The 14,504-nt window shown below is 42.0% G+C and overlaps 1 protein-coding gene across 1 annotated transcript in view; it reads left to right on the top strand.

The window, feature by feature from the left end:
* cacna1aa (calcium channel, voltage-dependent, P/Q type, alpha 1A subunit, a) overlaps nucleotides 1-14,504 on the top strand; it is a gene marked incomplete at both ends in the record, with an annotated part of 72,084 nt that overhangs the window by 45,068 nt on the left and 12,512 nt on the right. Inside the window, 10 exons of the mRNA XM_079233090.1 lie at nucleotides 74-275; nucleotides 425-589; nucleotides 938-1,048; nucleotides 2,751-2,834; nucleotides 5,706-5,822; nucleotides 6,016-6,081; nucleotides 6,351-6,448; nucleotides 6,633-6,783; nucleotides 7,204-7,331; nucleotides 10,604-10,700. Of these exons, the coding sequence (XP_079089216.1) occupies nucleotides 74-275; nucleotides 425-589; nucleotides 938-1,048; nucleotides 2,751-2,834; nucleotides 5,706-5,822; nucleotides 6,016-6,081; nucleotides 6,351-6,448; nucleotides 6,633-6,783; nucleotides 7,204-7,331; nucleotides 10,604-10,700 (1,219 nt within the window). The remainder of the gene's footprint in view (nucleotides 1-73; nucleotides 276-424; nucleotides 590-937; nucleotides 1,049-2,750; nucleotides 2,835-5,705; nucleotides 5,823-6,015; nucleotides 6,082-6,350; nucleotides 6,449-6,632; nucleotides 6,784-7,203; nucleotides 7,332-10,603; nucleotides 10,701-14,504) is intronic.

Consider the following 14,504-nt stretch of genomic DNA (forward strand, 5'->3'; position numbering starts at 1 on the left):
ATGCAGCACATGTGCTTTCCAGTTTTAACCCTCCACTGTTCCCTCCTCTCTCTCTCTCTCTCTCTCTATGCAGGGTACTGAAGCATTCAGTGGATGCGACTTATGAGAACCAGGGCCCGAGCCCGGGGTACCGGATGGAAATGTCCATCTTTTACGTGGTGTACTTCGTGGTCTTCCCCTTCTTCTTCGTCAACATCTTCGTGGCTCTCATCATCATCACGTTCCAAGAGCAAGGAGACAAGATGATGGAGGACTACAGTTTAGAAAAGAATGAGGTGAGGAAGGACTAAGAGAGGGAAAGAAGATAGAGATAAGACTATTGGGAAGGTGACCCTAAAGCAGGAAGAAGGAGGATTGGAACTACTGGGGCCAGAAGAAGACAGAACAAAACGGGATAAGCAACTTTTTTGTTTGTGTTTTGCAGAGAGCCTGTATAGACTTTGCAATCAACGCCAGACCCCTGACACGCCACATGCCGAAGAACAAGCTGAGTTTTCAATACCGCATGTGGGAGTTTGTGGTTTCGCCGCCATTTGAGTATACTATCATGGCGATGATCGCGCTCAACACTGTCGTACTGATGATGAAGGTAAACGTTTCTATGCTAAAAACATTCAAGCTATTCCTTGCTGTTTCCACCTCAGTTCCAAAACATAAGCACTCATTAGGTTGAACTTACTCAGATGCTGCTGTGTACACTATTACCTGTGATAAAATCATTTTGAATGAATATGTCTGACTCTCCATTGGGTTTGCTGAATTGTACGTCTCTTTATATGTCTTTATACTCGCCCTTCTTTCTGTCCCTGGCCGTGTGTGTGTGTATGTTTGTGTCTGTATGTATGTATGACAATCCATCCTCTTGTATTTGTACACTGGTTTGTTGGTATGAATGTGTGCGCTGCCCGTGTGTGTGCGTGTGTGTGTGTGTTTATAGTATGACGGAGCTTCTGATACCTATGAAGCTGTGCTAGCCAACCTGAACATAGTGTTTACCTCCCTCTTCTCCATGGAGTGTGTACTGAAGATCATCGCCTTTGGAGTACTGGTGAGTGGATGTGTGTGTGTGGTGAGGATGTACTGCTCTACTGAATCTTTGTAGAGAGTGCTAAAAAAAATCTGTTATTATTACACTGTGTCACTTTGGACAACAAAAACAAATCTGTGCTTGACCAACAGCAACTGATGACAGCAACAACTACAATTCATTGCACTCTGCATACAATCCACTTGTGATTTTTAGCCCAGGAAAACTCTTCTATGTTGTGTTTTTGAGTAATTATAATTATTAGTCTTAAGAGAAAGTACTTCAAACTAGTCCAAGCAATTATTTGTGAGAATAGTAAGACTCAATATGCTTGAATACCTGATAACCAAAACAATGGCCTTAAAGAGACTAAGATGTAGAAAACATTGGACTCAGCAAATTAAATGACGGTCTGTTTCATGTCGCGGAGGCAGCCCCATCCATTAAATTGGGACACATTTTCTGTCGTGCTTTATTTCTCACATATTTAAGGAGAAACTGTTGGGAAATAATGAGCTATTAAAAGCAAAAAAAGCAAATATGCAATGAAATAGCAAACTGCCAGAAGTCAGCAGTAAAGTGTGCAGTCATCGGAGCTGCACAGGAAAGAGAGGGAGGGGATGAAATGGATAGAAGAGATACTTTAGGGATGAATGCTGGGAGGAGATACAGGACAGAGGGGGAACTGTCATATCGTAATTAGTGGAATGAGAGTGAATGACAGGCAGTGAAAAGTGAAGCAAAGATTACAGAGAGGGTGGAGATTAATAAGCAGGGTAGGATTTGAATCTGGGAGAGTGGGCTCGAACACACACAGCATGCACAATCATACACACAAAAAAAGGCCGGGCCTACGACATGTCTGTGTGTGTTTGTCAAGGTGGTTTACTTTAATAGCCGCCCTCTCCATGTCCCCCACTTGTCTAATGCACAGTTTGGCTGCAGGCAATGTGTAGGAGAGCAAAAGAAGCAGACATGGCTGGTCAACGTTCGTCATCCCTCTTTCTCTCTCGTCACTGTTCTTTTAAAGGCAAAATTTAAACAAAATCCATCCTTATGTATGTATATCTGCAGATGAATGTGTTTCGTATAAATGAACTGCATATAGGAGAAGAATGTGATCCTGTTTTTTAATAATGTTTTTGAAATTAGAAGGAATTCCGCACGGCTTTGTGTTGGTTGGGTTTATGAGGTCCGGGGACATTACAGGTTGTGCTGTTTGAAGGCCGGTGTAGTGTTCTCACGCAGCACAGGTTGTCCCGAGCTTGTCTGCTGGCATCCGTCCAGCATGCCATCACTGATGGTCCATTTGTCTTATCTGATTTCTTTCCTGTTCCTGTCGGACACTGACATGCCTTTTTTTTCCGCCTTTCTTTCCCTTTCTTGTCCTCTTTCTGTCCGACTTTTATTCTCTCTCCCTCTCGCTCTTTCTTTCGTTCATTGTCTCACTCTTTCTACATCTTGTTTTTCGTTTTAATATTGCTGCAATCCAACTATGTTATTTGAATGTGATCTGTCTATGCTTCATCACATTGCATCGCCCATTTTTCTGTCAATATTAAATCTTCCTTTTCCAATCTACCCCTGACCCATCCATGCTTTCCCACATTTTGCTGTCTCACCTCTTCACGTCACCTCATCACCCTCTCACCTTCCCTATTTCTTCCTCGTCCTTCCTCTTGCTTCTCTTCTTTTGTCTCTCTCTCTCTTGTCCTGTTCACAGAATTATTTCAAAGATGCCTGGAATATTTTTGACTGCGTGACAGTTCTGGGCAGCATTACTGACATCCTGGTCACGGAGCTTGGGGTAAGGAGCAGGATCTGATACATTTTCTGTGTAGATGTGATAAATCTGTACTGAGGAGTCAAAACTGTAAACAGACAGACATGATATTGTATTAGAAATGTTTGTTGAGTGTTTGTTAAGCTTGTGTGACTATTTGTGAGGTGAGCTTCAGTGTGTGTCTATGGACTTATGCATCTGTCACATTGTCTACACAACACATACAGTAGACAGGACAAGAAGTTAGAGGAGAGCTTGAGTTAGAGGCCACTGTTGAGTCTTGCATTGCTCAGTCATGCATGAGCATGTCTTGAAAGTCTTATATAATTGTCCCAGTTGGACTTCAGCTCGCCAGCACTGAGCCTCTGACAGCAAGGCAGGAAGCATGCTGGTGCTCTGTAGCGAGTCAATGCACAGCTCCTGCAAGCAATGTAATAGCCAATCTAATCATCAGATTGCATCTCAGGTTGTCCAATAGAGACTTTACAGTTGCATCAGACATCTGTTAGTAAGAGCAGTTAGAGCCAATAAATACAGAAACATCATAGCTAAAAGTCAGTGGTCTGGTTAAATAGATTAGTGTTAGTTAAAGTAGTGCTACACAGTGCACTAAATTGCTTTGAGTCAGTGATGCCATGACGGCAAGGTAGATACCTCCACATTATTCAACCGCATTATCCTGCTTTGTTAGATATATAGGGCAAACTAAAACACAAACAAGGCAGTGCAAGGCCATGACACTGTGTATGTGTGCTAGTCTGTGTGTGAAAGTGCATATATCTTTTATGTTTAGAAATTATTCTCACGGTGTGTTCAGACAAAATATGAGGCGATGTTTAGACGTAGCACCATTAATTACAAAATCAATGTAAGGATAAGAATAGTCACATTGTACTTCCATACTACAAATATGTGCTCCGTTTAACCTGAGCGGTTCAGAGGCAGGAAGATGCATCCGTGCGAGTGGAAAATATTTCAACTTGAACCAAATAATTCAGACTTATTCCGCGACTTTATAAATGTACAAAGATGAGAAGAAAAATTAATCTGCTTCTGTGTTAACTTGTGCCTGTAATGACTGTTGATTTCTTTCTTGTTTTTTATCTTTTTACATGCTTTCTTTAAATCGTCCACAAACTTAACGACGATCTACTGTAAACTACTTCGCCCCACCCCCCTTCTCCCCCAACACCTACTACTTCCTGCGATTCCATCCAATCAAAATGCACTATGAATCCTCTGTGTCCACCCATGACAACCGGCTTGGTCAATCTCTCTGGTTGTTCTTCGAACCAACCAAAAATCCAAAAATTTGCTGCTATAAACCATATGTCTGCAACATCCACATGTAGATGGTTTGTAATTTTTTGGAGATCTTATTTTACTGCATCTGTTTTAACTGCATCCCAGCAAATGTTATAGCTGTGAAATGTGCACGTTATGCTTGAGCCCCAGCACACAGAACCCTCAACTCCGAGTGAGCTCTAAATTTAAAGTTTTCATTTGTAGCCCCTCTACCAGTCACTATATCGATTTGTATATTTTATACAGCCGTAAATCCTCCCCACACTGTATGTCCTTTACTGAGAACTAGTGTTCAGTTTGTAAAGGATTTGATTGTATTAACTGGAATTGATTGCTACATATATCCATTGAGATTACCCATTCCTTGTATGTGCATACATAGACACATGCGCACCCACACATATGACAGTGACTGGGAGAGTGAATCCAAAGCTTTGCCCGTGGCAGAGAGAACAAGTGATGCACGCTGCCCTTTGCATGTCTCTGGAAGGAACCTTTTATTTTCACAACACACACTCAGAGCAATGTGCAAGACATGCTGTGTTAGATGGAACCTGCATGTGCCTGCTGCCGGTCCCTTTGGAGCACTTCACGTCTCACTTAAAACTCACCTCAATTGCACATCCTTTGTTCTTTACTGTGATACATGGTTGGAGAACTCTGTATTACATAATTCACATAAATTGATGATGATAATTTGTTGTTTTTAAAAATAAAACAAATGAATATGCTTTTATTCAATATCAAGTTTAATTGCCACATAGAAACACGATTTGTAAGGCACACAATTATACTGGTGAGACTGAAAATATATGAACTTAAAGATAATCACTTAAATATAACGACCTTAGTTGGTGCTTCAGCCACCTTGGTGCTCTTGTTTGTCTGTGACATCACTTCAGGATCACAGGCCACAGGACTCTGGCAGCCAATCCCATTGGACGGTGCATCGGCTGCCATTAGATTTACCAGTTTTCCTTGTGTTCGTGCACATTTGCATGCTGTGGGCTTGCTTCATTTTTAAATATTGCATCTTTTGCCTTGAGAGAATTAGTGCATTTGGTTGTCTTTCCAAGGAAATGTCCTGACGTCCCTGCACTGTTAACTAATCACCATTCCTACCACAATTATTACTATGTAACCTAATTGGATGAAACTAGTTAGATTTGGATGATTTCCCTTCCCTTGTGTTGTTTGGTTTGGTTTTGTCTAACTTAATGGATATGAAAAGCTTGTTGGAGCCTTGCTGATTTGAGTTTGGTTTGCTTTGACTTGTTTGGCTCCTGATTCTTTTATTTGGATTGAGTTTGAATCTTCCTCAGTTTGGATTTGACTGTTCTTTCTTAATTTATTATTTTGGTTGTCTGAGGAAAATTGTTTGCACACTGTGCATGACAACTAACTACTCTTTCCCTTTATTCCAACCTCAAATCCTTCTACCCTCCTTTCCCCTCTTTTTCGCCTCTCTCTATTGTGTATTCCTTCCCATTTTCATTACTTTCCTATCTTCGAATTTCAATCTCAATCCTCTTTGCACCCCTCCTCTCTCTGTCGCTCTTTCTCTGTGGTTATGTCGCGGCGGTAATGTAGAATAATTTCATCAACCTAAGTTTCCTGAGGCTGTTCAGGGCAGCTCGTCTCATCAAGCTGCTCAGGCAGGGAGAAACCATCCGTATCTTGCTCTGGACCTTCGTCCAATCCTTCAAGGTTTCCACCCAATTATACAGTATAACACACACACAAATCATGTGCATTCACATTTGTAGATTTTAATGAAACACCCATAACCAATATTGTGTATATATTTATAGACAATAGCCAGGTGCAGTCTTATATGCCATGCACAGTGCACTCGCATGTATCAAACCTAATACCAAACGATTAATCTGTCTCTCCTCAGGCACTGCCTTATGTCTGCCTCCTCATTGCCATGCTGTTCTTCATTTACGCCATCATTGGCATGCAGGTGGGTGAAAGCCTCAACCTAGAAATTGCTCGAGTGCTTTTGGGATACATTAAAAATATATTTGTGGGATAATGATGATGAGGAAGATGTACAGAAGGAGAATGATAATGGTGATAATGGTCATAAGGATTTGGTGCACAATGGGAGGGGGATTATGGAAGTGGCACGTGTGCATTAAAGGATTTAGTGTTCAAGTGGTAGACCCTGCTTCACAAATAAACATGTATATTCTGGTTGTTCAGTGTTAACAATGTGACTGCATTCAACAGCTGTTTGGGAATATCGCTATTGAAGAAGACGGAGAGAGTGCCATCAATCAGCACAACAACTTCAGGACCTTCGTAATGGCTCTCATGCTGCTCTTCAGGTGTGTGTGTGTGTGTGTGTGTGTGTGTGCGCGTGTGTGTATGTGTGTGTGTGTGTGTGTGTGAACATGTGTATCTGTATATCTTCTAAACAAATTATGGGATTCTTGAATAAACATTCGAAACCTGGAAGACTTAATACTTCAAATGTGTCATAACTCCAGTGCATTTTTTGTGTTTTTGTAGGAGTGCAACAGGAGAGGCGTGGCACGAGATAATGCTTTCGTGTCTGGGGAGCAAGCCGTGTGACCCTCTGTCATTAAATCCGGAGCCAGAGTGTGGAAGCCAGTTTGCATACCTCTACTTTGTCTCCTTCATCTTCTTCTGTTCATTCTTGGTGAGTGTATATTACATAAAGCAAGACCCTCGGCCGCACCCTGTTCTTAATTCATGAGCCAGTCAGTACCTTTCAAAAAGCATTTTATGAGAACATCTTGTTATGTCAGTGCAACTTCATCTGGCAAGGTATTCGTATTCCAAGGGTCCAGATGGGAAAGACCACTCTCACTTTTCTTTAATCTAAACAAAGAACTGGCATTCCTCAGTGCCTCAAGTTGCTCTTAGTTACGGCTTGGAGAGAATGTCAGTAATTTACCCATTAGCTGGCAACTCAACTTGTTTCTGATGCTATTCCATTAAAAAAAACATGATTTATTACGAATTATTACACTGATGATTTTGTGAAATCAGTTTTGCGTTTCTCTGTTTATCGGATCAGACGTTGACCATTTCTGCTTTTGCATGTTTTCACGTGCAGATGCTGAATCTGTTCGTGGCCGTCATCATGGACAACTTTGAGTACCTGACGAGAGATTCATCCATACTGGGACCTCACCACCTGGATGAGTATGTCAGGATATGGGCCGAGTATGATCCTGCAGCCTGGTGAGTGGTCATGTGCATGCACTCATGGTGCACATGCACACACACACACACACACACACACACACACACACACACACACACACATTACCTAGCAGTAATTTGGCAGGCTTTAACTGAACCTTTATGATTACTTTATAACGCAGTGAAATCAAAAGTTATATTTATAAACGTATCACATTTCTGGTTGTGTTTGCACCAGTAGTCCTCATAAAACCATAAAACATGAATTAAGACCTGTTTATTGCGTGTGCTTGTTTTAAAATGCCTGTTACTACAGAGCAAAGCCCAAGCAATGGAATTTGTAACTTCTCAACCATGCTGTAAATGAGTGTGTGTTTTTGTGTACAATCAGCACAAAGTGTTTAAGATGGTCTGGAAATAGACAAAAGATCAACAAAGCATTAGTGTCAACTGGTTAAAGGAACAGACGTTTTGAGTGAAGGAGCTGCAAGGGGGCTGTAAGGGATCTGAGCATAACCTCATCAGGCATCTGGTTATCTCTCTCACGCCGTACAACCCCTCCCTCCTCCTCCTCCTCCTCCTCCTCCTCTCTGTAATGTGTCCTGAAATACCCCTCACTCCTTTCCAAACCTTTTTACTCCTCTGGAATCTGCATACTGTTTAAAGAAAACTAAATGTGGCAACGTCTACACTCCAAACAAAGCTCAGTTGTCCAACAGACATGAAAATCCCTCACCTTTCGGCGAAATTCGCCGTTTTGAAACCAAAATAGGAAACCTACGTGAATCGTATAGATCCGAAGAGTTTTTGTTTTTGGGAAAGAGAGGGGTGGGGGTCAACTGTCCGCCCTTTCTGAGATTGGAGTGGGACACGGAAAAAACTGAGGTGGTGATCATCTTAGCAATAGAAGATCTTTGACGTGTCGAGTCTTGGCCAATCAGCGTTAAGATGTCTACAGCGGCTTCATTTCCCCCCCACCAGTTTTTTAATGGCAAGCTAGTCAACTTGCTATCACGGTAGCTAACGTTGTTGGAGAGACAGCGAGTGAGATTACTGGCAGCGGAGAGTCCGTGGCAGCGTGTGACGTCAGACAGGAGAGCGGCGAGTCAGCGGCACTGCAGTTCTACCTACCGACACCTCACTACATATAAGGAGAGGACAATGGAGATGTTATCCAACTTTTATTTTAATAAAAACGAAATGAGTTTCCTCCGTAGGGTGGCCGGGCTACTGTTTATATTTAAGGGTTTAAGATCTACGTGTAGGAAAAAGTGTATCCTCCAGTTAATTATAATCTGTATAGTTATGCGGTTATAATCGCTGTCACACACAGAGAGGTGTGCATGTTCAGGTTTACTGGTGGAAACATTATTCAGTGTTCTAGACTAACAGTGACGTCTCCTCAAAGTAAAGTGGTATAACAGTATGACATAATATGGTCAAATAAAAAGGCTGGTACATTATACATATTATGGCATATAAGTGTAATATTATGAAGTGAAATGTAGTAGTAGCAAAACAATATTCAGTATAGTACAGCAGTATTGCATATTGTAAGTATTAAGTCTACAAAATATATATATACACACACACACTACCGTTCAAAAGTTTCGGGTCACTTAGAAATGTCCTTATTTTTCAAAGAAAAACACTGTTTTTTTCAATGAAGATAACATTAAATTAATCAGTAATACACTATACATTGTTAATGTGGTAAATGACTATTCTAGGTGGAAACGTCTGGTTTTTAATGAAATATCTACATAGGTGTATAGAGGCCCATTTCCAGCAACTATCACTCCAGTGTTCTAATGGTAAATTGTGTTTGCTCATTGCATAGAAGACTAATGGAGGATTAGAAAACCCTTGTGCAATTATGTTAGCACAACTTAAAACAGTTATGCTGGTGAGAGAAGCTTTACAACTGGCCTTCCTATGCATAGCATCACATGTGTGGGTTCCATTATAACCTCAAAATGGCCAGAAAAAGAGAACTTTCATGTGAAACTCGCCAGTCTCTTCTTGTTCTTAGAAATGAAGGCTATTCCATGCGAGAAATTGCGAAGAAACTGAACATTTGTCTGTGTGTGTGTGTGTGTGTGTGTATGTATGTGTATATATATACACATACATACATACATATATATATGTACACTTGGGTATTGACAAAAGAAGAATTAAAACCCATAATGATCATAGTTTGTCAGCTTCTCGACGAGTGACGCTGTTCGGTACTGACTTGACCGTCACTGCCAAAACATCTCAAAATGCATCAGATTGATGCTTTAAAATATGGAATATTTAAATTTTTCTTATGGGGGAGCATGCCCCCGGACGCCCCTAGAGGGGTAATATCCTTCTCACCTTTTTCACCCGTTTTCATGCCTGGTCCAACTCTGCAGTCTAAATGTCGACTGTAGACATGCTATGTTTCATGGTATCTGTATTCCAGTGCCTGTGTGTTGCCCTCATGCTGTCCTGTAGACTGCACATAGATTGTTCCAAACAGGGAAAGTGTTAAAGGAAGACGAAATAAGAGAATGGGAGGCTTGCTCAATTTTACAGGTAAGCTAGATAAAATATTAAAATAAGAAAAGTCATCCGAATGAATTAAGGAGAGGTTTAAATAGTTAATTGCAGGTTGTCAAAGGCCAAACTACATGGTTTGTATGCCTTAGAAATCAGTAGACATTCTTTAAAAATGTATAAAATAGTATCTGTGTTTCCACAAAAATGTGAGAATGTTCCCTTCCTTGAAACTATCATGCTCTTTTCAGCCCGACCTTACTATGATATGGACGCCACTGCACAGGAATCAGTTGGCTGACATTGAACACATATTTAAGAGGGAGGGGATCCGCACATCACAAGCGGCTATTAAGCATTTAGCTGTTTACCAAGCACATGCTTTTTTATACTCTGTTTGCAATTCCTTAATTACATGTGCACACATCCAGTTAGGGGTTGGACTAGAGAGAGGAAGGAAAGGCCTGTCAAACTAAGGAGTAAGACGGAGACAACACATCAGAGAAGGAGGAAGATTTTTGAAACGTGTCCACATTTACTAATGTGTGGCATGCAGGGAAGTGCGTAGAGTGTGTGTAGAGTTTGCATAGGTTCATTCAGGTGCAGATGTGTCTACAGAGACTGCTATTTACAGTAAACATGTTGTAAAGTATTTTCAAATACTGTGTACTTGTCAATCTTGTGCTCTTCCTCCCAATGTTCTTTCTTCTTTCTGGATGTGTGTGTGTGTGTTTTTTCCTGTGTGTATGTGTGTGTTTCTTAACTCCCCTGTATTCTTCTTGCAGCGGGCGCATTCATTATAAGGACATGTACAGTTTATTACGAGTTATCGACCCGCCTCTCGGCTTAGGCAAGAAATGCCCCCATAGGGTGGCCTGCAAGGTTTGACTTCCATTCAAACAAAATCTCTCAACCACACTTGCTAGCCACAGCATCCAGGAATGGAGTGAATGCCGCTTTCTTTTTCATTTCAATTTTACAACTTGTTTTCCACCATTATCGACATGCATTCTAAACTGCTGTGAGAATGTGCGGGACAATGCAGACACCCAGGGAAGCATGTGAAATGCATTAAGCGAACTAGGAAAACAAATCCACATTAAGAAGCTTTTCCACTTTGTAAATTTAGTTTTTAAGATATAGATATATTCTTTTCCTGAATATTCTTTTCTTTTGCTTGGAGCTATGGCTATAATGAAGCAAGCTACGGTTGCTCACTGTAGTGTTGCATTGTTCTTGGTTTTTGGGGGTTGGGGGAAAGACAGAAACTGCATTGACACCCCTTCCTCCTCCTCCCCTCTCTCCTCGTTCGAGCAGCGGCAGCTTGGTGCTTGCTGTCGTGCAACACACACACACACACACACACACACACACACACACACACCTTTATTGTCTTCTGATACTACAAGAGAACATTTCATTCTCAAATTCAAATCCTCTTGTTGTCTCCCCTCCCTCTGTCATTTACTCCCTCTCTTTTTTGACTTGACAAACTGTTAGAGAGTACTGTAGCTCATAGAGAAGCCACACGGCCACAGTCTCTCCCAATCAGTCCAATAACCTTGTCTTTCTGTTGTTCTTCTACTTTGTTTTGGTCTTTTTCTCTCTTTCTCTCTTTTTCTCTCTCAATCTCTGACGCTGTGATCCTCTTCTCTCTTTTCAACTCTACCCTCTCGTCAATCGTCTCCTCAATCTCTCTCTCTCTCTCGCTGCATCTTTTTTCTCCCGATTCCTCCACTCTTGTCTCTCTCCCTCTCTCAATATCTCAATATCTCCATCTCTCCCTTTTTTTGTGCTTTTGTTAACGGGGTGATGGCACTGGCTGATGATGCAGTGGCAGGATCAGTTGCAGGGAAATGTATGACATGCTGAGGCACATGTGTCCTCCACTAGGCCTCGGGAAGAGGTGTCCAGCACGGGTGGCCTACAAGGTCAGAAAGGACCCCATCTTCACCCGAGTCTCCTATGGGTGTCGTGGAGGGGAGGGGCTGGGGGGGGCAGGAGGGAGGGGCCAGGGATTTAAGCGCTCAACGTGGTGTAACATTTAGTGTCGTTGTTTCTTTAGTTCTGTTTCTGTTTCTTTTGGTGGAAAGCGGGGGTGGGCTGGTCGGTGTTGTGGCGTTGTGTGGTGGTGTGGGACTGGTGGGGGACAATTAGGGTGAAAGGTTAGGCGGGGTGTGTATCCACAGGAGGGGACGAAAAGAGGGACCTTCTCAGCTCGTTTGCGCCGTGTACGATGGACACACACGCTCACTTACACACACAAGCAAAAGCCACGCACATTAAAATGCATAGTGCCATTTTTTTATAAGCGTACACATCAATGCAGTTATTTACACATCTAGGGACAGCAAACATCAAAGATAATAATTAATTAGGCAAACATTTCACTCATGTAGACACACATAATGTGACACAGAAACATGCGTGTGCAGCAGGGCTTGGAAGGTCCGCTAGACTTACGTCCTCTGACTCGTTTCGTCCTGTGGATGGGGCAGACACACACACACACACACACACACACACACACACACACACACACACACACACACACACACACACACACACACACACAGGATGAAGCCATATCAACCTACACATAGATATGATCTGTTATTTTCTAATGGTAGAGAGAGCAGAAGGGCTTGTCTCAGTGATGTGTTTTCTTCAGAGAGCCTTTGGCTGCCATACAGAAGCAGTTCTTTTTCTGTCACCCTTCATGTAGCAGCTCCAAGCCCCCAAGCAGCCTTTTCTATCTGCAAGTCCAATCTTCTCTTTGTCCTTTGGTTCTGTCGTCAATGCAGTTCTATTCTGTTTCCAGCCCCCCTCATCTCTGCATATCGCTCCCCTCCCCACACATATACACTCCCTCACCTGCCTTCTGCATGGCCGATAACCACCACCACCACCAACCCCATGCACAGACTCCTGTCTGTCACATAATCAGCACAGACACAATTAATCTTAGACTAGTTGTTATCAGAATAGAAACATACGGAATGATAACAAATTAACCTCCATGTTACCACATGTTCCTGTAACACCTCGACGTGACAGTCTCATGAGACATCATTGGCAGATCACTGTGAGCCTCAGGGGGCAGCCGGCCAAACAGCCTGTAGGCACAGAGATCACTCCATCGCTAACCATCGCTTCATCCAACTCCCTTCTTTTTCTCCAGCGGACCTGGGGCAAATAGTGCTGATATTTTAAACTGTTTATGGTTCCATATGGATCAGGCTTAAAAATTAGAGTGCAATTTGTAATGTGTCCAAGAGGTTGCCAGTCAAGGAAGGTACACCAAACGTATTTGTAGGTTAATTTTGTAAATAAAGGGTTAGGTCCACATATGATGTCCACTTAATTACACTAATAGAAAAAAAGAAGTTGTTACCTATGTGGACTCAAATGTATTATTTGACCCAGGTTTTGTGCACCTCTTCTTGCCTAGTCCTTTTTCTCCCAACTTTACATTTGATGCTTTTCTTTTCTCCTCATCCTTTGGTTTTACCCTCAAATATCGTTCCTAAAATCTTCCTCCCCGAATTAAAAGGTAGACACTCTATCCCCCTGCCCAACAACCTAACATGCTTTAAATGCATGGTTGTGGCGTCCCTACCATCCCTGACCCTTGATAATTACCACTGGAAGGATTTTCCAGAAGGCCGCCATCTTTGTGTGTATGCCTTACCCTCTCGTACCACTTTCCCTAAGCACCTTGCCAATGAGAGAAATCCAAACCTTACCTTTGACCTTCCAACCAGTCCACAGAACAATGACCCATCTAGCTCCACTGCTTTAAACCTCCGATCCTCTCTGTCCTGAAGAGAGACAGCAGAGCCTTCAGCCAGGACCGCCAAATAAGTCTGGCGATGTTTCTTTCTTTTTTATCCTTTTTAACTCTTTCTTTTTTTTGTCTATTTTTGGTCACATTTTCTCTTTACACGCTCCAGCTCATAGCCTATTAACCTATTGCTTTTTTATTTCTCTATCATCTCTGTCCCTTAGGCTTTCCCTATCAGCTCTTATTATATATATTTCTCTGGCAGAACAGATATTTCTTTTCACCTCATATTATTTTCGCCTAAAACAACCATTTTGCATCTTAGCACCAAAACAGTACTTCAATGGTGGTGCCACATTTTTCGTTTCCTCTTCTTTCTTTTTCCACAGAATGCTGCTCTCTCTCACCTATTAACCCTCCAAGTCTGTGCCCATTTCCCACACATTAGACATCAGATAATTCGCGATCGAGCTAAATGCTCTATTATTTTAGCCGAGCCCCGTCTTCTGCAAATTTTCTTATTCCCTTCAATAACAGTCACGTTAATACAACTCACAAACTCATTTTAATGTCGCCAACAGAGGATGCTTTCTGTGTACGGCTGTGCAGCTGCTTGTCCTGAGAGGCATATTGCGTGTGCATCGCATGCTGCATGAGGGCGGGATGTGCAAGAAAGGTTTGGGGGAATAGAGATTTAAAGACATTTTTGATGAAAGGATTAAAGGAGAGACATTTAATCGGGATATGGGGGAGGCATGATATGCTGCATGTTTGGGTTGTCGCCGTCTTCTGTCACCAAACACACACAAACGTCACTGTCATCTGTGAGTTGGTGGGTGTCTTTGTACTGTCTGTTTCAATTATAGACCAACAAGACCTATAAAGGATCAAACAATAAACAA

This window comes from Taurulus bubalis (assembly GCF_910589615.1).
Source record: "Taurulus bubalis genome assembly, chromosome: 17".
NCBI classification, from domain to species: domain Eukaryota; kingdom Metazoa; phylum Chordata; class Actinopteri; order Perciformes; family Cottidae; genus Taurulus; species Taurulus bubalis.